Genomic DNA, 27,396 nt, shown 5'->3' with positions numbered 1-27,396 from the left:
ATCCCTGACATTTCTCTCTCTCATGCTCTCCATTTTAGTCCCACCTCCCTGAGAGACAGGGAGGTAGAGAGAGAGAGGTAGAGAGAGAGAGAGACAGAGAGAGCTCACAGCCACCATCTCCTCCTCTTGTGCTCCCTCGCCCCCCCTATTTCTTCCCCCCCCCCTTTCTTCCAGCACATGCTCACACTCCTTCCCACTGATGCCGAGTGGATGCAGACCAGGGGATTGCCAGCAGCTTCCTGACTCTGTCCTCCCTCTCCTCTCCGAATCCCTCCCCCACCACCACCACCACCACCACCACCACCACCACCACCACTCCTCCTCCTCCTCCTCCTCCTCCTCTTCCTCCAACATCCGGAGCTTCTCCTCTTCTGCCTCCTCTCCTCTCCTGCTCCTCACCACCAGGATGTGGCACTCGGTGGCTCTGCTCCTCTCTGGATTCTCTGCTTTAATCCACGGTGAGCCCGCCCGCTTCTCTGTCTTTCATTCTATCTTCAAAAATCAGAATGCAGCAGCGGCACTTAATTTGCAAAGTGTGATTATTTTTTTTTTGTAGGAATTGGCGTCGTTGATGCTGGACTTGTGAAGTATGCAACACAATAAGAATTTAAAGTAGAAGAAAAAAGACTCCAGGAGTAGAAAAGTGAGAATTTGGCTCACCTGTTTGCTTGCCCGTTTACATTTTTGGGGTTTTTTTAAGAGATGTGTGGCTTTATTATTTTTTTCTTCTGGATACACATGCTGAGTTGACCTATGGGTTAGATCCCTCTGTATTAAATGTTTGAACAGGCAAATTGACAGACTGTGCAGCAAGGCAGATGACAGAAACAGTGTGTAAAAGGATCTGATGCAGCAGTCATAACATTTCATTGCTGTCCTCTCTTCAATCCACAAGCTTCTTTCTGTCCTATTCTCTGTGCATGTCAGGGGGGGGATCTTACTCCCACAGAAAAAAAAACAGGTCACAGATCAATCTGGTTGCACGTATAGATCAGCTCTTCCATCTCGCCTCCCTTTTATGCTGTGGACGTGTTGCTGCAGCCGAGCTGACGGGGCTCCGAGCAGCAGGAAAGTCGTAGCCAACTGTAAAGGCTGACAGTGGATGACAGAGCTGAGAGGAGAGCTGGCGAACTTTCCCCTTCGGGCATGGCAGCGAGCAGATAAATGTTTGTTTGTTCGTTTTCAAGAAGAGTTTTTAAAGCAGTGAAGTGGAGCAAATAAGAGACGGGAGGCCAGAGAAAGCAAAAGTTTCAGACTATATTGCTGCAGACTGAAATTTAAAGACATTAGATATACAAAAACATAGCACTACAAGCCTTATGTTTACCTCAAATAAGCCTCAAAGTTACTGTTTGACAATGTCCCATATACCGTATCTTCTGCATCTGCTGTTTCCAGCACTTCATGAAGGTTACATAACATCAGGCTGAGTGAAATCTTTTAATTACTGCACTGAGTGGGGAAATCCTAGATGTTTTTGAGCATCATTTTCTAATCATTCCCTCTGCTTCAGCATGAAATAAATAGCACATTTAGAAACCTTGAGAGCCCGAATAGGAAATAAAAGGAAATTCAACAAATCAGGATAAAACTGACGGGACAGGAAGCATTTAAGAAGCTACAGTAAAACATCTACTCACACTCCCCCCTCTAAGTCCATTTGTTTTGAAAGTCCATGAGTATCTTTATTCAATGTTCTATGTGTGTTACCTCTGAGCATTTCAAACTAACCTAATTATACATTCATTAGTGCCAATTATACCCTGATAAGGCTTCCCACTTTCTCTAATTAGATTCTGTTTACGGAGCGTTCTCCACGCTCCCGCTGATTCTTCCTCTTTGTCGATTTCCCTCGTTATTTTCAATATTAATGTGGAACTTCTCTTCTTATTCTCATCCGTATTTAATTTGCAAAGTTTAAACTGTAAAAGTCAAGATAATTGTGACTAATGGCAGTAAAAGATCTGTTTTTATTTTTGTGAATTTTATCATGATGATTTCCTGTTTCTCTCCTTTTCTTGTTAATCTTTGTCTTTTGGATGTATTTATAGATGAGACAGTCTTCTGATCTTTTGATTTGATTTAGCAAAATGCTTTTTTAAAAGAATTTTCCAGCGTCCACATCTGCTTTCCCAAAGTCACATTTGATTTTAGAGTTTTCCTTGAAGATTGGTTTCATTTTCATTCGCTTCACTGGAATCATAGATTTATGTGTCATTATGAGCTTTAGTGAACTAATTATTATAGCTTGAGAGTGTGGCTTTTTTTGGAAGATTTTTTCTTTTTTTGGATTTGAATTCTCTCATATTTTTCTGCCTCTCCAGTGTCGTTACAGGGTCCTCACCAGAGGAACCTGCTGAAGAACCTCCTGAAGGATTACAACCGGATGGAGCGGCCCGTGGGCAACGACTCCCACCCTCTCACCGTCGTCTTCTCCCTCAGTTTGATACAGATCATGGATGTGGTAGGTGTCAGGCTTTCTACAACAGCAGCGGTTCCCAAACTCATGCTCATAATCCACCAGATACCTGTGAGATGTGACAAAATATATTTCTAACATTTGAATATATGATGGTGTTTTGAGCCATTTTTTTTTCTTGGGGATCAATGAGTATTTACAGCCTCTAGTTTTGTTTTGCTGATTAGTATGGAAAATAAAATCGTAACTTGCTGTCAAGTTAAGTATTCTGTTTATGCCTGAAACTGTGATATCAATGATAATAATGCTGATAACAACAGGCTTTTCTTTTACATTTGTTTATTTATTTATGGATTTGAAGGTGAAAATGTTTTTTTATGTAACACATAATCCTAAGATTTTACTCCTCGCCTTGTGATTTACAGAGCAAATGATTTCTACAAAAAAGAAATGTACTAAAATTGCTTTATATGTTTTGCAGGACGAGAAGAACCAGGTGCTCACCTCAAACATGTGGCTACGGATGGTAAGGACCCCTGGGAGACCGAATGTTTTGGGTGATAATGAATTTGCTGCTATTATAGTTTGAGGTGATTTTAATGTTTTTAGTGAACTAGTTTACAAGGTGTTTGACATGTAAATGAAGTTCTTGACCTACAATTTGTGAATCTCATGATGAAATCTTATAGATGAAAGTGAGGCTGAGCAGAAAAATCTCGCTTTTTGACACTAAAGACATGACAGGACAGGAGTAATATTTTTCTTGAATTATATTATATCCAATTCAGTGAATAGCAGTGTGGTTTGGAGATAACTTATCTGCAGTCCACTAGCATTCAGACTGTGTCTGTGTGTGTGTGTGTGTGTTTAAGAGTTGGTTCGACCACTATCTCCAGTGGAACCAGAGCGAACATCCTGGAGTTAAAAACCTCCGTTTCACCACAGACCAGGTCTGGACACCAGATATCCTTCTTTACAACAGGTAAAACACGCAGTAACACCTACACACACACCTCATACATACACACACGCTGCATTTCAACAAGTAGTAAGTTCCACCTTCCTCTCCTGTCCTTCCTCAGTGCAGATGATGACTTTGACTCCACCTTTAAGACCAATGTTCTGGTGAACTCCAGTGGCTACGCTGAATATCTGCCTCCAGGTGGGTCAGTCACTCGTTCTCGTTCATGCTTTCACTGTCGTTCATCCCTTTCTCTCTCTTCCTATCGCTTCCTCATCTCCCAACGGCAGCCATCTCATTCTGCAATCTCTGCATGTCTCTCCTGTGTTAGTACACTTGACATTAATTTTTTATTAGTATAAAACAGCATCCCTGGTTACTCACTGGTTACAGATTCCCACTGCTGTGAGTATCACCTATAAATAGGAGATGCTCGCTTCCTCTGGTTCCTGTCTAAACCTAAACGCAAGACCCGTGTAAGCCTGTGAAAGTAACAGCTCCCCTGTGTATCCACAGGTCTTTACTTTGTACTTTCTCAGTCATTTCTTTATACACCAGATTACGGCTGTCTAAGACTGAATCCCTGGTGTTAGGGGGAGTTGAGCTGAAATGGTCCTCTGAAGTAAAAGTCGAGGATTGCAGGCTCAGAAAGCCACCCTATCATTTCTGTTCTTCAGCCATGATTATTAATAGGGTGCTGCTGGATGTAAATACAGCTCCTTAATGCTGCGATTTGGACCAGAGCCAATTAGGAGAAGAGAGAAAAAAAGCTGGTGTTCCAGTTTGGTACAATGAGAGGTGGGCAGGTTTAACCACAACACATGATTAAAAAGAGAGCAGAAAGAGAACAGGAGAGATGGAGAAAAAGAGGAGAGAAAGTGAAAGAAACAGCTTTTTTATCTGTGTATTTCCCTATTCAATCCTGGTTGCAATCCCTGAGGTGTTCTGGGCTTGTTATTATCAGTAAATAAAAGGCAACAGGTCTGTGGGTGGCAGGCACAGAGCAGGAGCTTGAGACAGGGCAAGTAATTCAAAGGCGAAGGATCTCAGGTGTCTGGTGCATATCTCTTGTATCTACAGAGGTAAAGGTGTTATGTTGGGGTTTAATGGTAAAACAGGGAATGTGATGTAACAGGTTTTAGCTGAAATCTGGTTTGGGTGACATTTGCAACAAGGTAATCTCGACTCTGGGCCTTATAATGCCTTCTTGGGAGGCGATTTTCCAGAATGATGGGAGTTTTATTTCGGGAGCTGTGCCACGAGAGAGATTGCTCCAAGCTGCAGAAAAATTCAGGTGTCTTGTTTGTGAGTGCTACTTCAAGGTTACTGCATATCTGTGAGATGTAGGATACAAGAATATACCGTGCATGATGGTGCACGAGAGCAATGGACTGCAAAGGCAGAGAGAACCGCTTTTTGCTAATCAGTGTAATTTAGGGTTTAGTGCCTTAGGAGCTGATAATGGGAGTAATTATAAAGACATCATCCCCATGAAGCAAAGTTGCAAAAATGTGTAACTGAATTTTAGGGAGCAGAGAACGTATAAAATAATATCTATAGCTGCTGTTTAACTTGGTGTGATTTTTTGTGATGGACCTCTCCTTTGTAAACAGCACTGAACCTGCTAACCTCCTCTCTTCTCCAAACTCTGCTTTCATTCCTCTCTGAAGGCTGATTTGCATGTCAGCAAGCTCATAATGAATGTCTTTGAGGGCTGTAAGGCTTCATTGGCATTTGGTTGTGCGTGCGCCTGAACATCTCAACAGGCTTTATTCGTTCATCCCAGTAATTAAACACTATAGAACACAATTTTTGTTCCTGGGTAGTAAGTGTTATTTCCTAATTGCGTACGCCTAAAAGGAGGAGAAAATGGCTATTAATCCCTTCAAATTTTGCTTATTTGACTTGGAAAATTATATTTTGAAACATACTTACTTACAATGAGAAAACAGGCGAATTTGCACATTTCCTTTCACATAAAGTCAGAAAAAACAACATATGAATGAAAATGAACATGTATTCATACTAAAGTTATACAAAAGTGGCAGAAGCAGAGCCTATCTTGATGGGTGAAGAAGCTGGAAAAACTCACTTTGTGAGACATCTCCGATCAAGACCTTGAGGTCTTTTTGGTTGGGGTAGTATGGGTTTCTGAACTGGTGGGCTTACTGTATTTATACTACTATTTATATTACTGGAAAGTCCTGAAAAGTTCTTGAAAGTTTTACATCAGCAATGAATCTATCTGGAAAGTTTTGGAAAATAGGTCTCAAATCTCAAAATATCACTGTCCCGGTCACAAAAGCAAAGTTTGAAGGGAATAGTAGCCATTTTCTATACTTTTTAGGCATAAGCAATTAGGGAGTAACACTTACTACCCAGGAACAAAAATCAAGTAAAAATTTGAAGCTGGAGTTTTCCAGCAACTACTGCAAGGATCATTGTGATTCTTCGTTTGGGGACGGATACAAGTGTGTCTTCATGATTTTGTGCTTCTGTGTGCCTGTGCATTATGCGTGCCAGTGCATTTATTTTACATAACAACAATGGTAATCTGATTAGAACGCTGTGCGAAATCCAATTGTTCAGTGTCACCGCTGATGTTTACTCCTGTCGTCGGGGGCTGAGCTATAACAGCTGTGTATGCATGCAGAGCGCAAAAACAGCATTTGTCTGTAGAAGAGAATATCTGAAAACTTGTGAGGTGACAATGCTGCTGCCAACTTTTTAAAAAATTATATTTCTTTGATAGGAGGTTGTTTCTGATCTAGTCTTTGCTCTCACTTCTTTGGCCTCCAAACTCAATTTGAAAGCTCTGAACTTTCTGCTGCACATTATTGATAAAAAATAGTACTGTATGCTCTGTATTGTGATCATTTCTGTTTAAAAATCTAAGGTGGTTCAGTTAAGTAGTCAGCCTTTAGGGCGGCTTAGATATGAAACGAATGAACGATTCTGTCTGCCACGCAACTTGATATTCAGGGCAGACTTTCAGCATCGCAAGAGTTCAAGTGGTCTCCTCATACTTTTTTCCCTTGTCACCTTTGTACTGAAAACTGCGGATCAATATCGTCATTAAGTCAGTTGATTGTGTAGCTTCAACTCTCTGCCTCTTGTCCTTTTATTCCTCTCTCTTTCTCAGGAATCTTCACGAGCACATGCAACGTGGACGTTCGCTGGTTCCCTTTTGACATTCAGAAGTGTGAGCTGAAGTTCGGTTCTTGGACGTATGACGGCTGGCTGCTGGACCTCCAGATGAACGACGCTGACATCTCAGGCTACATGCCCAATGGAGAGTGGGACCTAATAGGTGAGTTGGGTGAACAGGTGTTTCTTCATCTTTTTCTGCCATAACTTCATTTAGGTTGTGTCAATTTATTTCTGTTTCCGTCCTTCCAGGAGTTCCAGGCACCAGAAATGAGGTTTTCTATGATTGTTGTAAGGAGCCCTACCCAGATGTGACGTTTGTGGTGACGATACGGAGGCGAACGCTCTACTACGCCCTGAACCTGCTCATCCCCTGTGTGCTGCTGTCTTCTATGACCCTGCTAATCTTTGTGCTTCCAGCTGACTCTGGGGAGAAGATCTCACTAGGTGAGCGGATCAAAAACAGAGAAAAAGAGAGACTGGAGAAGGTAGCTCCAGTGGGGCGAAAAGACACCAGAAGTGAGCTTGTTAGTTTCACAGCTCAGTTACTGATTTTGAGAATGCGCACACAGCGAGACGCAGACCAGTGACTGTGAGCGACTCAAAATCAAAACACGTCGCTCTTCTCCAGTTTATCTGTTGTGTCTGGTTTCCTCACAGACAATTCACTCATCAATCATGTAACTGATAGATAAATGCTACTTATACAAAAACAACATGATCATTATCTTTAAAACAAAACAAACATACCACATTCACCCTTAGTGGATATAAACATAAAAAAAGAAATATAAATGAGAATAAATACAAAAATATATTTATTGTCTTTTTCTGTATGTTTTGTATTTATTGTCATTTATATTTCTGTATCCATTAAAGGTGCCACCTAAGAAGTTTTCTTGTAAACAAATTTCTGTTTACATTCAAGGTATTGTGTCCTTGAGATCCAATAGACATTTGTAGAGCTGATTTTTTGAAACATTTCAAACCTGAATTATTTATATTCATGTTTACTTGCAAGCTGTCTTTTTATTTTCTGCCTTTGTTGTTTCTTGGTGCCAACTGCAGACCAGTGGAATAGTTTGAAACTATTTGCAGGAATGTGCATCGGGTCTCTGCACGCTCGTGTGGGTGTGCAAACAAACCCCCCCACATAAAAACAGTAAATATAGTACTTTTGAACAAAACAAAATATGATGTTGTGGTGTAATGCAGAAGAGTTGTGTGATGGGTTTTAATTTAGTTTTTCATTTGAATCAGTTGAGAAATCTAGACTGAAAATGCTCAACATCCCACCTGCCTACAAGGTGCCCTACAGCAAATCAAATCTCCAACTGGGGTGCTCTCATCCGCCCTGGTGTGAATGCACAAGTGTAGAGCACGACTGCCTAAAACAGAGCATTCAGAACAGGCAAAAAAAATAAAGTAGTGGCACAGAAGACTATGGGGAGGGATGAAAGAGGCAAAGGGAGAGGGTGTGGAGCTGCAAGAGGAGAGGGGATTACAGGATGAAATAGAAAGTTGAGAAATGCGAGGAGGAGGAACAGACAGATGGGTGTGGGATGGTAGTGAAAAGGAAGCACAGACAGGAGAAGAATTCGGTAAAGATGAGAGAGGACAGCACAAAGGGAGAGGGAAGAATGATGAGGGAAAGGTGGGAGACAACCAAATCGCACTATAATAAGCTGGAAGAGAGAGGAAGCAGTTCTGCGATCAAACAGCAGCTGCAAATAAATTTTAATATCTGTTTCAAACTGTTTAGAGCACAAGATGAATAATGTTCACCTCATCAAGACTAGAAAGACTCCAGACGATACGGATTCCACATCTGACCTTTCTGAGAGCGACGATTAGTCAATAAATTGAATAGTCAAACGCCAGAAGCATTTTCTGCAACTATTTTATAACTACTAATATTAATTGTTTCAATAATTTCTCAAGCAAAAATATTAAACAATCTCTGGTTTCAGCTTCTTAAACATGAGAATTTAATCCTTTTGCCTGTTTTATATCATTTTAAATGGAATATCTTTAGGTTTTGGACTGTTGTTTGGAAAAAAAAACAAGCATTTTTCACTGTTAATGACGTTTCAATTACAAAACAAATAATTCAGCAGATTAACTGAAAAAGTTGCAGCTCCGTTTTTGACATTACAGTATTGCGTTGTCTTTGTATCAGTCAACCCTAATCATGTAAAATTCGGATAAATGCTTCTTTGTAACTTTTGTGACTCGTGTCTAAGTGGGAGGGAAGGATCAAAAGGAACAAAGGAAACAGCGACAAATGTTGTCAAAGCATATCCTTAACCCAAATACAGGATGCATTACGCAGCATTTCTCTACAGAAAAAAAAAAAAAATGCTAAGCCTTACACCCACGGCCAATTAACCTATTGATGTAATTAAGGCTAGTGAATTGATTACAGGAGAGAGCTTACACACTGCCTTCCAGGAAAATACTCTGTCCCTTTGCTTGATGGAGGAGACTCGGGGACAGAGAGGCTGGTCCTTTAGGGCTACAGGAGCATGCTTTTAAAAAGAATAAGTGTCTAATCATGTCTGAAGGGGACAAAAAGCGAGACAAAAGAAGTATTTCTAATTTTCTTAATATCCTTTAAAGGCATTCATATTTTATCTCTCGGTCTAGTAGTTTAATTGAATGCTTTTGAATCGGGACAGTTATGCCAGCAAAGCACTCCTTAAAATTCTGTCTGTTGGAGAATTGAGACAGATAGTGTGGAGGTGGCTGAATGAAGATAGAGATGAATTTCAGTGCAGCGGTGTATAAGAGGTGTACTGTGTTCATATGCATGACGGAGACGGAGTCTGGACAACTTAAAAAATGACTGTTTGCTGCGCCGAAGTGCTTTTTTGCGATAGAGGTACAGCACGTCAAAAAGTAATTCACTGTATGAGCATTAGTCAGTCATTTACATAAATCGAACTTGATCTCATCTTGAGTGTGACCATTTATCAAAAATACAAAACACTCTAATGTGGTTTCTCACAGGAAAGTGCTGCTGCTGCTCAAGGGAGGAGGCTAATCCATGATATTGATTTCTTAACAAAATGTGGTTCCTGCATAAAGTTCTATCTCTCTGTTTATTTCTAGGTATCACCGTCTTGCTGTCTCTTACTGTTTTCATGTTGCTGGTCGCAGAGATCATGCCGGCCACATCTGACTCCGTCCCACTTATAGGTATGTGTGAGAGAGTGTGTGTGTGTGTGTGTGTTTTCAGGAGTGATTTATATAGTCCTGAATGGACTCATCAGGCTGCATAGAGCTGTACTAATCAATATTTTAATATTAGCAGTGGATCTAATGACTATGTGTAATTTGAGAACCCTGAAGTTCACTTCAGGAGCTTTTTAGCATCTTTCAGTTCATTGTTTTGGTTTTATGGTTTTGGTTAACTCTCAACACTCTCGACCTGTCTCCAGCCGCAGCAGGCAGCTGTTTTCCATTTAAAAAAATCTCAGACAGACAAAATTAGCAACTAGCCGGAGAGGAAAGTCAAGCATTTAGCAGCTGAAGAGTCAGATATTTCCTTCAGGAGTTGATTGAGAACAAAAGAAGATCCAAAAAAAGGGTGAATATTCATCAGCTGGCCAGAGACACGACTTCAAATGAATGATAAAATTGCTATGTGTCTGCTGGATGTGTAAATAGGCAATTATTTGCTAATGAGTCTGTCATACAGTATTAACATTCTGGTAAATATTGGTCCTAGAGCTTGTTACGCTGCCCCTGAGCACATATTCAAAAATGATTGCTTTAACATTTAAATTTATGTTGAAGATACTGTGTAAAGTTTCCAGCTGACAGCGACAATAAATATTTTATCTTTCATGTTTATCATTTTATTATTTTGTTTATTATTCAGTTTGTCCCAAAGGGCTTTAAAACCTGTACAGTGCATGGCAAAGCCTATTAGAGCCTCAATTTGAACGAGGAAAACTCACACAAAAGAGAAAGAAAACCTGAAAAATACAGACCTACAACATACCGTGATGTACTACAAAGCAGTAAAAAATATCTGAAAAATCTGTATTTATCGTGGCCATCTGCTCGACTAAAAATTTAATTGGCTAAATTGATTGTGGGGCCACTGCTCGAAATAATGTTTAGTATGCTAAGACTGCAGCCAGAGACAGATGTAAGGCCATCTTTGCCTAGAGACACAAATAATAGTCATTAAAAAACGTGATGAAAAGAATGCAGTCATAATCATCATAGTGCTGCTCTCAGCATAATTTCATTGATTAAAAATAGCTCCCCTGATGCAGTTTTAATCTATCTCCTAGGTGGTTTTACATACATACAGTAGAGGGTATGGGGGCAAGAACAGTGACAGTTAAACTTTGGCATCAAAAATAAAATTTGGCATTGAAAACAAAACCTGAGCTGAAAAAGGAAACACTGGCATTGAAACCCTTGTATTGTAAAAAGCTATATTGGCACTGAAACAAGTACTGGCACAGAAGAAGGTTCCACTGAAAAATAAAATACGGGCATTAAAAAAATTACAATCTTATTTAATTTTATTAAGCTATACAATGGGTTGGATTTTTATTATAGCTACATTACAGACCGGATAACATTATTTACTGCATCTCTCTGTCAGGAGGGGTTTTTGTGAGAAAAAAAGTGTTAGTGTGACTTTGCGTTAAGATTATTTTATCACAGTAAAGTCAAGTAAGTGTGTCGAAGACTTGGCAAGTCCAACTTGAGAGTACGAGCTTCCAAGGATGGGAAAACAAAATTTAATATAGACTGATCTTTTTTTTTAAATTCATTTATATTTATTGAAATGTGGTGATATCTGTACATATAGAGACCCAGAGACAGTGCTCGCTGTTGTTCTGTCCACTAAAAACATGAAGCGTCACTTTACATTCAAACTAATGTGGCAGCAAATATTGTTAGATTTAATCTGTCAAACCAACATTTATCTTCCAAAAAATTTATATCATATAATCAAAATGCTGCAGAGACATTAGAACCAGCTGTAAAGTACCAAAGAGCTGCACAGATCAGTTCATCGTATCACGTTCTCCCTGAGATGATGACACAGAACTCAGGCTGCTGCTGCGAGACGACTGGCTGGTGTCATCCAGACAGCGGCTCCTCACATGTCCGAAAACGTAGCAGCAGATTTACAAAAACACGTTATTTGGATAAACTGACTCTATATTGGGAATGTAGGTGGTCACTTTCTAGCCTGAAAAAATATTAAGTCTTAATACACTAAAAAAAAACCTCACTGAAAAAAGACAGACTTGAAAAACACATCATAATACAAAAGATATTTAAATAAAATAAGATAACGAGAAGATAAGATTGTAACTTTTTTCAGTGCCAATACAACTTTTTACAATACAAGTGTTTCATGCCAGTGTTTCCTTTTTCAGTTCAGGTTTTATTTTCAATGCCAAATGTTATTTTTGATGCCAAAATTTAACTGTCGCTGTTCTGGCCCTGTAAGCAGGCAGTAGAGTCAGTAGCAGGTCCCAGTTTGGTGTTAAGATATTTAACAAAAGATGTGTGTGTTATTCTTGAGTATCATGTGAACATGTCTCTGTTTAATAAGTTCTTCTCACTGACCTTGCAGTGACAGAAACAGAAATGAAGTATTTTACTACATAAACTACATGTAGATGTTGAGAAGATACTGCAGAATAACATGAACGTGTGTTTTTATAATAACCTTCCATCCTTTCTCTCTGTTTTCTGCAAAACAAAGAATACCTTTCTTCTCCTTTGTGACAAACCAGAATCTGCTAAAACCGCCGGTAGGAATTACAGTGCAAGTAAAACTTTGTTAAAAAAAATGAAACATAACACTGTTCCTCGCTCTGCTTCTCTTAGGTCAGTACTTTGCAAGTATAATGATCATCGTTGGGATGTCAGTCATCGCTACAGTAGTGGTTCTGCAGTATCATCACCACGATCCAAACGGAGGAAACATGCCTAAATGGGTGAGACTGAGCTCACACTTTTCATCATTACATGAATCACACACTCTTGTTAAACCTTGTAAACGGTCTGTCTCCATATCTCACATATCATACATTCTTTTTATTAATCTCAATTTCAGCATTAATGTCACCCCTTGACTCTGCCATTTTCAATAGCATTTTATCCGTCTGTTATTGCTACCTGTGCGCCTCCGCCGATTTCTTTTCTCTTTTTATTCTCTGACTTCCTCGGCTGTGACTCATCCGGCAGTGTCAGTGTCTGCCTGAGTGTGTTCATCAAGTGCCTCGCCAAGAACTTCAACAGGAGTGTGTTTCAAAGCGCTCTGGATATGTAGGCGGATTCGATTTGACTTTTTCCCTCTTCTTGTTTTTCCTTCTGTTTAATGCTTATAAAATGCATCACGACTTTTTACAAAAGTTTAGTTGCAAAGTGAAATATCAAAAATATGAAAAAAAAGGAAAGGAAAGGAAAAAAAGGTCTGAAAGAAAGGCATAAAATATAAAAATCATATACAATTAGTTAAAGGAATGACTAAGAATAATGTCTTAAAACCTGCTCTCGCCAAATAGGAAGATTTTCTTGTTAATCAACATGTGTTTGGCATTTTAAGATGTATCTATTTAATGATTTATGTTTTGACTGGAGTGCGAAATTGACAGGTCTGCATTTATCGATAAATGTACAAACAGCTCAGTTGCATGAGAGTGCAGATGCGTTATATATCGACACATTGCAAGGACATTCTGTTGATGAATGGTCTATTCAGATAGTGCGATGGCCAATTAACAAGCTAATTGATGTGGTTCAGAGGAGGGCATCGAACCAGGACAGTTCATAATTGCAGCCTGGACAAAAACAACATTAACAGCAACAGCAAAAGGCACTGTTACCTGGCCAGTAAACACACTCGGTGGAGACTAATTGAGCAGTCATCTGGACATTAGCTTCTCATTAGATGCCAGACACCCATCTGGATGCTGTTGGGCCAATATGCCCTTTCAGGGAACATTCACTCTGTTTCCAAGGGAGAATAGGGAGAGAATAGAGTAGAAAAGAACAAGGTTTGAATTTTGTTCCAACTCGTGAGCAGATAATCTTCTCTTTAGCTTAATGCGGTAGTTTACTAAAACATTACTGTAAGCTTATTACGGTCGTGAAAAAGTAATCTGACAGTCGATTTCAATAATCCCATAGTTTGAATTTAAAGCTGCCTTTGTAAGTATCATCTCTGCTGAGAATCCAGTTAAAGCAATAAAAAAAAACAACCTCTTTTGCCTCAGGCGCTTTCACTGGGCGTCCCTGGCGAGGATCTCATACTTCTACTTATAGTACAAGTGCAGTTGCATTTTGAAACAAAACGCAAGGTTGGAGACAGCATCAGTGTCAATCCGCAACAAATCAGGCTATTAGCCAAGCTTAACTGGTGTTACGTGAAGGTCAAGATGTGTGGGTGCTTTTCAATGCGTGGCAGCTCTCAATGCTATACAGATTTCTTGTGTTTCTTTTGCTTCCTTTCATGCTTTTATGCGCTCAAATTGTTTCTCTTCTCTCTCTCTCTCTTCCCAAGCTAATCCTTGTTCTCATCTCTTATCTTTACATATCTCTATTCTTTTTTTCTCTCTACAGGTGCAGCTCGTCTTGCTGCAGTGGGTAGCCTGGTTTTTGCGTATGAAGCAGCCCGGGGAGAACGATGACCCGGAGCGGCCCCCGTGTGCCCCCCACCTGCGACGCTGCTCCTCAGGCTCCCAGAGCGGGAGCATTCCCAACCCTCCAGACCCCACCCTTCACCCGCTGCACCCGCAGAATCTGGCTCCTCTCCAAACAGGACCCCTTCATGCGGGACACCCTCACCTCCATGCCCAGTCCAGCGCCAACAACAACGGGAACCTTCTTTACATGGGCTTCCAGAGTATGGAGGACCCTTCAATGCTCTCGGAGTCTGTCCAGAGGAATAACACCTCCACTGGGCTTCCGCGAGTGGCAGGGAGTCCGCCTCCGCACCTGCCATCACAGTTCTGCAGCTCCCCACCACCTCCTACCCCCAATATGGACACTGTAGGTTGTCCCAGCACTGTCTCCAGTGGTGGGGGCTTTGGAGGTGGACCGGGAGGGATAGGAGGGTGCTCAGCTGCGGGGATAGGAGACCCCCAGCTTCAGGCTATCCTGGAGGAGGTGCGTTACATGGCAGATCGTTTCCGGGAGCAGGATGAGACAGAGAGCATGGTCGACCAGTGGAAATTCGCAGGCGCTGTAATTGACCGCCTGTGTCTGGTGGCGTTCAGTGTTTTCAACATCATTTGCACCATCTCGATCCTCATGTCTGCTCCCAACTTTGTGGATGCTATTTCCAAGGACTTTGTTTGAAAGCTAAGAGGAAAAAAAGAAGGGGAGAAGCGTGAAGGAATGGATGAGGGGAATTAAATATAGGATGAAGGATGGAGTGGGCCCAGATCCAAGGAAACACAATTTCCTGTACTGTAGGCTCTGTGATTTGTGATTGCGAGGAACCGAGAAATGGAAAAAAAAAACAAATGGTTTTCTTTGCAATACATTCTGTTTTGTAACTGAAATATAAGAGGAAAACAGATGAGAAAGGCTGTGCAGAGTGAAGTTAAAATGAGATTAAGGTGAGCGGGGTGCTTTATCAGATCCTTGACAAGGAGAAATGGATTGTGGTTTATTCAGAGACTTTCACCCAAAATTGAGGGAAAGATGAGTCAGAAAAAAAGAAAGCGAAGTCCAATGCAACCTCAAGTAAGAAAGCTCGTATAGAAAGGGAGAGATTGAGAGAGTAAGAGGGGGAAAGAGACAGGCAGATAGAAAGGGCCAGATAAATAAGACAGACATTTGGCTGTTTTTTTATATCTCGAGGAGGGAAGACAGCCCCTCATTCCCACACGTTGAGAAAAGACTGCATCATTTAAAGTGATGTGAGGAGCAGAGGGCAGGAAGAGGAGAAAGAGACTTTTACAAGGAGAGACAACAAAGGGTGGTCGTGAAGGAACGAGACTTTATCCCTCGTGACTCTGGCAGAGTTAGGCGGAGTAACCAGCTTGATGCTCGGATATACAAAGTGGACTGAAGATCAAGAATACCGCAGCGGAGAGGAACAGAAGAGGATCCCATCTATTATTCAATCACATTCATCTAATGACCGTCAAATTGAAAGACCTCAGATAATCTTTGAGATGAATAAGCTTTTAAAAGACGAAGAAGTCCCCCCCTCTCTGCTCGCAAACCACTTTACATTTCCAGGGCCTTATCTCTTGGAGAGAATTGCCAATCTGCAACAATCAGCAGAGATCAAAAGCTCCTCAGCAAAGGGCACGGCATACTGTGCTTATCACGACCAAGAAACTGAATTAACTGGTAATCAACAACGCAATGGCCAGTAGCTTCGCCACAGTGGAACCCTGACCCAATAATAATTCATGAAGCAGTTACCTAACTGTATCTGGCAAATCCTAATACACCAACAGATCTAATTGGATTTTGTATTAAAGGTTTAATAACTTGAGATGAGAGGTCAGGTCTTTGTAAGAACACGGGAGGCACAAAGAGGGAAAGGATGATTTAAAATCCCCAAATTAATATGGAGAAGCAACATCCCATCAAATTTCTGTTAGATCTCTTCAGGGGTTTTACAGTTTCATGAGTGATTTCACATCTATCTAAAATGAGAGATGAGATTTTAATGGAACTGTATTTTCATGAAATTGACTCGAGTTGGTGAAGTGTTTTAAAAAATCAAGCTACAACCTTCAGCCAGAGATCTGTGGCCGACAGCAACCGGAAAAATACAATAAAGCTTAAATGAGTTTGGCTTTGAGGGAATTGAGCTTATTATCCTACTTACTCAGTCAGACAACCTTGAGGATGACTTTCTTTTGTCTTTTGTCTCTGCGCGCAGGCTGAATGTATGCTAAATGTAAGATTAGCCTAAATTAGCTTAATTTATAGACGTGTATGGAATCAAGTAGCTGCTCCTATCTAGGGCTGAAACTTATGATTATTTTCAATATTAATTCATCTGACGAGTATTTTCTCCATTAATCGATTAGTCCTTTGGTCTATAAAATGTCAGAAAATGGTGATAAATGGCGATTACAGTTTCCCAAGATGCAACCTGAAATGTCTTGTTTTATCCTGAACAAGACATTTATAGAGGACTGAAGAAACCAGACATGTCTATCATATAGGGAATAGTAACTGAGTTAATAGGGAAGAAATTTCTGACACAGCCCAACATTTTAAGGGAAGGGTAAGTGATTCAAAATAGCTAGAAGCATAAGAAATTTACATCAAAGAACTACAATTCAGCACAGGTAATTGCTGAGTCTCCTAGTGCTTCACTGCTTCAAAGATAGTGTCACATTAACTTCTTATAATATTAGTTTAAATGTAGATTCAGCTGCGGTGCACAGCCGCTGATGATAAATATAGATATGTCAGGAAAAATACTTCCAACTATGATTTTTCAGGTCTTTGTGAAAGCAGCACTAGTAGGTGTTGTTTATTGTGTCGTGCCAGTACACAGCCAACATATCCCACATAGTCCTTTTTTGACAGAAAAGAACATCACTGGTGAGAACAGATGTTTTAGTATTGAACAGTCATTGCTGAAAGAAGTGTCTTTCCTACATTTGAGTGGCTGCTACCTGATTCCAAAGATACACATGAACTGAATAAACTAAGCTAAGCTCAATCAAACATTCAAACTGCAAGCAGGTACATAAAAAAGCATCCTCACCTTTGGAAAAATTCTTCGAAAACCCCAGCAATCCCATTAAACAATAAGACTGGTGTTATTTAGTATTTTTCTTTTATACTGGCTCAACTTAAACTAATTAAGGTAACAATGTGCACGCATCTTTTTAAGTAATCCTCGTCCATTATTAAGTTAATCCTAAGAGTCTTTTATAGTCAGACTAACTCAATTAATTTAGTACAACCAACATGATTTGCTTTGACCTCTTAAAGCTTAATTAAGTTGCTAAAACTTAATATTGACTTAATATTGATTCAATAGTGGTCAAATTACTTAATTTAAGCTATTCTTTCTTATTCATTTTACTTCCATTCTACTCAGAAATGTCCATGCAAATTGTTACCTTATTTTTTTGAGTAGTAATTTATTTCACTTTAGTCAGAATAACACATAGCAATTACAGTTTTTATGATCAAACTGTTTATCATAAAACGTCCAAAAGTTGTTGTTTTTTAAACCATTAACATATTTTATACCATCATCTGTGCACTAAATAAACACTTCTAACAATACATAAAAATACTGCACACTAAGTGCAAAGGAACATAGATTTAGTGTTGCAGGTGTTGGCAAAAACACATCTAATGGCTTCATGTACTCTCCCAGACGAATACAGAAACTACAGCATGTGTCATTTTTGTACAGAACGTGGTAAATACACCCATTTTACTTAAAATCAACGACAACAAAACAAATAGAACTAAAACAAACATCAGAAATGAATTTGAACAACATACACTCAATGGTCAGTTTATTGGGTCCACCTAGCTAAAACTATATATCAGTGAGGGTAGACTAAATAATAGAAACACCTCAGGACAACACAATACAGTTTAACAACCTTAACAGCCTCCAAACTCATAAATAAGTTGAACTAAACTCTTTAAAACTGTCTTGAAAACACTGAACATTATAACCTTGATGAGAGTAGGATTTACTGCAGGGCTGTTATATTGAACTGCATTAGTTTTAGCAAGGTGGACTCAATAAACTGGAAACTAGTGTAAAAAGTACAGCTGATGTATGTTGCACAACAAACAACAACAAAACTTTACATACATAACAGTGCAACATTTAGCATCTACCTCAAATAATATCTTTGGAAATACCCCAAGCGTGTTTTTCAGCTCTTTTGGGTAGTTGAGGTTGAGTGTATATCAGCCCCATTTGCAAGGCACAGGCTCTGGGCACATGCAGGTCTATCAGGATCTCTCTGGCTGGATCATACATTATGACACCTATGATGACAATGATCTTCATCACCTCATTAATAATATCCCCACCATCACCATCCTGGCATAAGAAGGACAGAATCAACATTTCAGTGTTTTACCTCATGTTTAAAAACAAGAGTAACACAAAGTACAGTGAGTCAAGTCAATTTTATTTGTATAGCCCGATATCACAAATCACAAATTTGCCTCAGGGGGCTTTACAATCTGTGCAGCAATACAACAACCTCTGTCCTCAGACCCTCGATTCGAATAAGGAAAAACTCCCTAAAAAAACCCCTCTAATGGTGAAAAAAATGGAAGAAACCTCGGAAAGAGAGAGAAAAGGGATCCCTCTCCCAGGATGTGTGTCTGAATTACATACCAAGTGTTCTTTGAAGCAATCCCCCTTTTCTCTGAGATGAGATACAGCACTAGGCAACGGATAGCAATCTCTCTCCTGTCCACTGAATCATCCTGTGTAAGAGAAAAAACATCTTACAGCTGCTCCTCCATGAGGATGGGTTTTTAATAATTACATCACTAGGAAAGAATACCGGTGGGTGAGGTTTATGAGGCCTTGAGTGTGCCAATTATTAAGATTTTAAAATAATTTTAGATTGTGTTACTATTGTTGTCTTAACGTGTTGTTGGCTAATAAATCCTTACGAATATCTGACCAAAAATGTGAAATTAAGGGAAAAAAAGCAATAAAAACACTTTAGACAGACGGTGTGATGACTAGAAACCCATTTTACTGATTGTCATCTTAACTGAAATGTGCTAGATATCGTTGCCTTCCTGTCAAACTACGCAGCCGAACATTAAAAGGGGTTGTATTAAATGTTGTAATGATGTTGTAATGATGTGAAACATCTCGGATTAAATAAAATATTGTATATTTTCCACAACGTGGTGTCTGCTTCTCAGCCTGCGTTCATGCAGATTGCACCTGGACACAGACTATTCTTTTTAGCTGCGGCTCAGTTAACCAACTTTAACATGAAGCAATATTTAGTAATCTATATTTTTTACAATTATACTCATTAATGTTAAATGTCCCAGCCCTGCAACTGTTGCTGACCAAATGTTAATCAACTAGTGCCAACTTCAAATTAGAATGAAGCATTATCCTCGCAGGCTCGTACCTTTGCAGTTTGTAAAACAAAACAAACAAGCAAAAAAAGAGACTACTTTGGAGCCGTTTTTGTTAGCTAAAAGTACATTTCAAGCTATAATTTGATGCAGCACTGTGTGCTGATATAGTCAGTAGCTAGTTGTTATCAATAAAACAAAGTAAAAATAGTTACTTACCAATTAACTTTGGATATTGGATGTAAACTCCTGTGTCTCCTCCTCCTTTCTCTTGTGGTACTCACAGTCTGGCAGCATAACAAGTCCAGGCTAATTAAGGCTTGTCCTTAGCTTTTAAAAGATGCTCACTAACTTCATATTTTTCTACTGTTAGGTGAAGGCAACAATATTTATTTAAAAAGCATGTATTATTAAGTTGTCATTTTCTTTATTTTCATTTTGACCAACTTCTTAAATAAGTTGTCAACTGACTTAGACATGTACATGTAACAAACTTAATTTTTTATACTAGAAGAACTTCATTATTTTAAGCTTCACTCACAAACGCCATGAATCATTTCTTATGAAAAGAACAAAGCCAACAATGTTTCTTTCAAAACTCCCCTACAGTCTCTGTGTCACACAGTCCCATGCCCATTTGTTAATAATGAAGATATAAATGTTTAAGAAATTGTCACAAATATAGTTTATTTTAAGAAAGTACTCATTTCCTAAAATATCCAGACACTGTAGTGTTTAGAAAATGTTTCACAAATTAGTGTGAATAGTGCATTTGTTAGGGACTATTTTCAGCCACAGATTAATACGCATTTAGTGCTCCAGAGTATTTAGCAGCAGGATGAGCTACCATGCTACAACAGTCACTATGTTCATCTTAACGAGGGAAAACATCACCAGTTTGGTTCATTGATGTGTCTTTTAAATATGTTTTTGACAATAACTGAACTTTATGGCAGAGGAAGAAGCTATATGAAGCTATTGCCACACATGCAATACTTTTTAGTAGGATCAATTCATTGTTGTTTTTTTAAAATGGGATTTGTTGCCAATAAGCAAGATCTCTATTTCATTCTCTTTGGTGGCACCTATGTCGATAAACAATAATTAATGTGTTTTTGGACCTCACTTCCAAACAGTGTCACCTGTGTGATGTCATTCAGTTGGCAGTTGGCACCTGGGACGCAACGCTAGCAGAGACGGGAAAAAACAGCACACCGCTTCACACACAAGTGAGTTAAAGAGCGAGTCTACTGTGTTAGCTCTGCCTTCCCTCTCTGACAGACCAACCACCGCTGGGTGATGGAAAATAACGTCACTAACTGTGCGCCGCTTGTGATTTTTCCCAGGGATGTCGCCGCCGACACCCAGTTCATAATACTGCAAATGCAAGGGCTTGCATCACTGGGCCATAGGCTCAATTGCCATTGTGTTACCTCATTCTGCGACAGTTAGTGACATAACAGACATTTATTTAAATGAAAATCCTCCAGATTATTACTTTAATATTTGCTTTTACACAAGGATCCAAAAGGACCAAATATGTTTACTATATTCCTGACCAACGCTGTCTGTCTCAAATTCATATACACGTGTTTTCTCATGTAAATTGATGGAGTGTAGAGGCAGTTGCACACTTTATCTCTATACCTCTCTTCATCCTCTGTCTCCTTTCTCTTCTTCTCTAAAGTCACGTCTCCTAGCAGGCAGAGAGTAAACTTCCTGCTAGGGGGTGAGCAAAAGGATGTTTTCCCTCCAGCACACACTGACACGAAACACTTGTATTTCTCATCCTGAAAATAAAGGATTCCCTCTTTTTTCTACCACCTTTGGTCTGCTCCTTATCTCTCTGTTTTGACAGTGGCTGGCCCAACACCCAAAACGAAGAGAAAAATGACAGAGGGAGGGAATAAGAGGAGGAGAGAAAGTGCTGACGCGCTGTGAGAGCTGGACAGGGGCCTTAATTGATCACTCGCTCAGGAAGAGAGAGAGAAGAGGAGGGGGGGATGGGATGGGATGGGAGGAAGAGGAGGGGAGGGTTAATGGAGGAGAGAGGGGGCATACTGGGTAATTCATCGGATTTATGAGGGACAGAGGCAGGGGAGATGGGTGCTCAGACAAGCATAACTCAGTCACAGACATCAAATGAAAGGCCAAAGCACTATATCACACCTCAAGGGAAAATATATGCTACAGAAATAAACAGAAATTAGAAACATATTTTCATGCAACTGTACGTGGTGGGGTCTGGTTGGCATGTGGCCTTCAGTGTGTCACTCAGTCAGTGTGTCAGACAGAGTAAAGAGTCAGGGGTGTATTTATAGTAATGTGCTGGTCTTATTCAGCCCAGCCAAGGCTGCCTATTTAACGGGCTAACTCTCTTTCTCTCCGAGGTTGAAAAATGTGCAGCGCTAGCAATCTAGCAGCACTTAGATTTACTGTGTTCACTCATATGGAATAAAAGGAGAGAGAAGAAGTGAGACGACTGCGTGTGTGTGTGTCTGTGTGTCCATGGGGAGGATGAGCCTCTGGGTTTATTGTATGCAAAGAATCAATCAATTGTTGTTGTTTTTTTCGACCCCAATTCTAACTTAATAAGAGAGTGTTCTCTAAAGCTTTCTCCCGGGCTTCAGCCATTTTACCAGATGGGTAATTCAAATGAATCTCATTGGAGGCACATTAGACCTCACACAGCTCTATGACTGTGTAAAAGGGGTGGCAATATGTAAGCTAAAAGGATGTCATCATTGCAAAGCATACAAATTAAACAGAAATAAACCTGCAAGTTAACCCTAAAAAAGACTAAACGCAGCAACAGATGTTATATAAGGAACACTCATTAAACGCTAATTACATACATACACTATGTGGAAATATTCAGATGCACCCACCTATGTGCATGCACACCTGCGCTCTCAAAGGGTCCCCACAGTGTGTTGTGCTGCAAGATCGCATCCCAACATCTTGCGGCTGAGGCCGATCAATGCTTTTTAATTACCAAGGGCCCAAAGCACTGGTCGATACAGCTGACGAGAGGCAGGGAGAGAGGGAGAGAGACGCTCCAGATTGTGATTGATGCTCACTCCTCCCCGCAAGCCATACCTACAGATGTGTCGTTAGGCTTGATTAATCCTGCCACGCTACATTCACTCACTTTACCGACTGCCGTTTAACCAGCCCGGGCCACCGCGGTCACAAGGTTAAGTGGAGACGAGGTGTCCGCCCTGAGTAACACAGGCCTCTTAACCAATAAGTCAAGGGTGGCTGGTTGCTCTCTACTAGCTAACTATCGTGCTCTGATTAGACGTTTACTGAGATATTAGGATAAAATGCATCCAACATGCCAAGGTACAGTAAGCTAAAAATAACTTTACACATGAGGTTTTTCACAAATATCAACAATAGTCCAACCCAAGGGGATATATTAAGTTTTATCTAAGTCATTTGCACTGTGAAGAATGAACTCATCTGTCCCTTATTTTTAGCCATGCCGGCATGGCTCTATGGATGACCTAACAATTATTGGATGGATTGCCATTAAATCTGGTACAGACATTCATGTCCCCCTCAGGATTCATTGTAATAACTTTGGTGATCCCTTAATGTTTCATCTACCGCCATCATAAGGTCAATGTTTTAATTTCTCCAATATTTTGATTTATGACTACATACCTGCAAAACTAATGACACTCCCATTAGCCTGAGATGTAACTTGTGTTTGGTGCTAATTAGCAAACAAGCTAAACTAAGATGGTGGACATGAAAAACATACCAGCTTAGCATTGTCAATGCAAGCATGTTGACATTTTCCATTAGCTCAAAGTACAGCCTCATGGTTCGCAGCCATGCTACAGTAGCATGGCTGCAAACTCTTTGTCTTTTTTTTATTTTTATTAAACAGTTCAAAGTCTAATGGTGGAGCCAGAAGGAGAGCAAAACATCATGTGAGCTGAGCTGTTATTTGTGCCTTTATGTCATATGATGGATCCGCCTGATAGAAACCAGTGAGGTTGGAATTGTCATGCAGCCTGTCTTATCCAGACACTTATTGTTTTACACATTATTTTAGACACCTATCATCTTCTTCACCATTATAGAGCTACAGTAAATCACATCAAAAACCTGCAACTAAAAAAAGAAAGTTTTTTTGTACTTAACAGTGAAGAATATCTGCAAATGTAATTTGAAGCTACTTCACAAATTAAAGCAGTGTTTCTGAGTAATGTTAAGCATGAAATTGCATTGAGATCTCATGACACACCACTCCAATTTGTGGTACATTTATATCTTACACAACTAACCTATCTTTAGTTGCACCTCTCTGGAGAATGTTGCAATTCAGTGCAACTCAAATGAGTAGACTAAAAATGGTAAAAAACAAATAAGGATAATCCAGGGCTTCTATGCATGAAGGGTATTAGGGGTTTTGATTTGAAATTGTTATGCCTTTTAATTATACATTACGTAATTATACAATTTTTGTTATATAACGTTCTTTAAGATTCCAGATTTATCTTTTTTATTCTCAGATGCAGAGCAGGAAGAGACACAATAAAACAATTAGCTTAGAAAAGTGGATAAACACACAAGAAAAGACAGACAAAGAATAAATCTAACAGCAAAAGACCACCACAGCTGCTTCAGTGTAAAACTGGGAATGGCATGTTGGAGAGACTCCCACACTGTTTTCACTGAAGCCTCAGTACAAGTGGACATTAAGTGGACTTAACACATTTTCCCTCAAGTGTGACCACTGGGTAACAACCCACTCTGTGGCAATGATGACATTATTCCAACCTGACAGTTAATATCTGTTGAATGCTCAGGAGAGGAGTGTATGTACAAAAGGGCTGAATTTCTGTTTAAACTGTTCAATCAATGGCTGTTGATCCATCTTACCCAGTTTCACGTTATTAAGACTCTTCTTTGCAACTATTAATCTGCCGATTATTTTCTTGATTAATCAGTCTTTTTGTCTAAAATGTTAGAAAACTGTGAAAAATATCTCTCAGTTTCCTGGAGCTCAAGGTCACATCTTCAAAAGTGTTGTTTTTTTCAATCAATAGTCCAAAAAAGATATTAAATTTACAATGATATAAACTGGAGAAAATGCTCAAATCCTCAAATTTAAGGGGCTGGAACTGGAAAATTTGTTGAATTTCTGCTTGAAAAGAAAATCAAATGACAATTTGATAATCAAACTGATTAAGTTTCTGTCAATTCAATTAGTATTAATTAGGGTGTCCCAGTAATGGTGGAATTCATTAGAATCAACCTACTAATCATACATTTAAAATGATCTGTAAGTTAAAGTACTTAAGAATTATCAGCAAAATTAAAATTTGCACAATGGCACCTTTGAAATATTATTCTTATTGATAAATTATATGAATATATATATATATATATGTATGTATGTATGTATATATGTGTGTGTGTGTATATATATGTGTGTGTGTGTGTATATGTATATGTATATATATATATTCTATTATTGGATCATAATCATTGGTGCAAAAATGTGTAATCAGCATTTTAATGTTCTAGCTGGCTAAGATTGAGCTCATTTACCTTATTTCAGGGGTAGTTAAACCTATAAAAGTGTTGCATAATGAATAACATGATTATGTATTTTTATGTGAATCCATCATCTACAAAGCAGCTGTTAAATAAATGAAGTGGAGCAAAAAGTACAGTGTAATGGACTTAAAGTATAATATAAGTAAAGCACAAGTACCTCAAATTTGTGATTAAAGGCCATATTATGAAAAACTCACTTTTTCAGTTCTTGTGTGTATATATTTGGGTCTCTGATGTGCCTACTAACACACAAACTGTGAAATAAGACAACCCAGTCCGTTTGGTGTGGGCTGCTTGCTCTGTACTCTTGATTCAGCAAGCAATTCAGATTTAATGCCCCGTCTTGCGTCACTTGGGGCTTCATTGAAATTGTATCGCCCCCCACATCCATGCCTCTATCTGAGTCTCCACCCACTAAATTTCCTGAGATCCGCCATGTTTTTCTCGCAAGCGCTGGCCACTACCCAGTAAACTAAGCTAAGCTAAACTAAGCTAAGCTATGGGCGAAATATTTGCGTATCGTGGGGCTGGACCGGGGGACAGAGCTGCTGTTTGCCGACAGATGGCTGCTGAGCGCCGGCCAGCTCTGGAGGAGAGAGCCGGGTAGCAGAGCCAGAGAGTCCTGCGTTACTGCTGCTGCTGATTCGTCTTATCAAGGAATAAACACCCAATTCTGCTCTGATCCGGAGCAGTTTATTTTTTAAACTTTTAAGATTAAGTGGATTTATCTTCGAACTTGCTTCTCAGCCTAGCTGGAGCTAAACTAACACCAGAGTCACACACCACCTCAGATGCTGTTATCAATAATAGATATCTTAAATTCCGGTAAATTTCTATAATTTTAAAGTTACACAGTATGTAGATATCTATGTGTATAAACAATAACGTTGCTGCTGTATTTATGCCTTTAGATGCTGTTATTTTGAGTGTGGATGCAGCAGCTACAATGTTATCATAGCCCTGATTGATCTGAACTCTATTTTGAAGACGAGCATTTTAAAAGTTGTTTGCTTGTCGTCTTGCGGACAGACCTGAGCAAAGCATGAATTCAAACTTTTTACAAATCGGCATGATGATGCAGTTATTCAGCATCCTTTTGATCTCTTTATTGCAATTAAATCACAGCAAAATCTAAGTTTACTCAGGGTTCATTCAGGCTGAGCTTCAGTAACATCACTGCACTAGCAAGGGACTAGTTGGCTGCCTGCCATTGCTCGCTGGGCTGTTTGAGGCGAAAACACAAATGATTCCACGGTCAAACTCATGCAAGTAATGCAAGGCGTTTGGTGTGTTGGCTGCATCACTGTTTTGTCTAGCAGCCATGTTTCTCTAAGGTTCACATTCAACAGTTGCCATGGTAGCCGACACACCCTGCAGAAGAGGGGGGTGAGGTGGACGGGACAGGCACTCAAACCAGCCGTTCTGAACATAGCTGTTTACACAGGATGAGAAGACCGCTGCAGTTCTTGTGGTATTTTGACCAAAGCATGTCAAATACATTTTATTAAGACCTCGGGGAATTGTGTTAACTTGTGGAAAAGGGGTATAATATGGCCCCTTTAATACTAGCATTGTGTAAATGCACTTCACAATGCCAGTAAGCACTGATTTTCTGATTTACAGTTCAAAGTATTAATACTATATATGCTGATACTAAGCTAAGGATTCAGAATTAGTCAATAGTCAAACCTAATCGATCATACAGTAAGAAACTTTCAGCCTGCAACTATCTTTTCTCCTAGTTTGACATGAGAAAAATGGAAAGTGAGGAGAGGTGGTGAAGTCAGGGTGGCAGCCTGCAGTCAGCATACAGCGCCTACGTGAGACAGCGCTAATGAGATGAGTATTTTCACCTCGACTGTGCCAATGCACACAACATTTTATGGGCTTGGTTCCATAGGATGCATTAACAGGACTCGTATTTTTGGTTTGAATTATGCCTCACCTCAGTTTCCCACAATCTCCCTGCGGACTGCAACAGCTTCCGCGCAGCACAGTGAACAACATAAAGATCTGTACAGCATGTGACCATCAAAATGTCACTGTGCCGGTTCATATGCTAGAATGATGTGTCTGTGGACCTTTTATTAGCGCCGGTGCTCCATGCCATGGGAACTGTTATGTACCGTATGACACTATTCGCTTTCCTGCAGACCTGGGGCTGTTTTTTATGCAGGAAATATGAATATTTCAAAAGAGGTTGATTAGTAAACAATCATAACCAGTAATGCAGTGGACT

The 27,396-nt window shown here is 39.7% G+C and overlaps 2 protein-coding genes across 2 annotated transcripts in view; one reads left to right on the top strand and one right to left on the bottom strand.

Moving 5' to 3' along the window:
- snx27a (sorting nexin 27a) overlaps window positions 1-27,396 on the bottom strand; it is a 48,081-nt gene that overhangs the window by 4,582 nt on the left and 16,103 nt on the right. The gene's annotated exons all lie outside the window — the stretch shown is intronic.
- Window positions 360-19,215, top strand: chrna11 (cholinergic receptor, nicotinic, alpha 11). The gene is made up of 10 exons (XM_044336714.1): window positions 360-458; window positions 2,325-2,464; window positions 2,901-2,945; window positions 3,292-3,401; window positions 3,502-3,581; window positions 6,523-6,690; window positions 6,780-6,974; window positions 9,639-9,725; window positions 12,396-12,505; window positions 14,133-19,215. Exons 1-10 carry the CDS (start codon window positions 407-409, stop codon window positions 14,868-14,870), a joined length of 1,725 nt encoding a protein of 574 aa, XP_044192649.1. The 5' UTR covers window positions 360-406; the 3' UTR covers window positions 14,871-19,215.

This window comes from Thunnus albacares, chromosome 19 (genome assembly GCF_914725855.1).
Source record: "Thunnus albacares chromosome 19, fThuAlb1.1, whole genome shotgun sequence".
Taxonomy (NCBI): domain Eukaryota; kingdom Metazoa; phylum Chordata; class Actinopteri; order Scombriformes; family Scombridae; genus Thunnus; species Thunnus albacares.
This window is presented reverse-complemented; position numbering and strand designations above follow the sequence as displayed.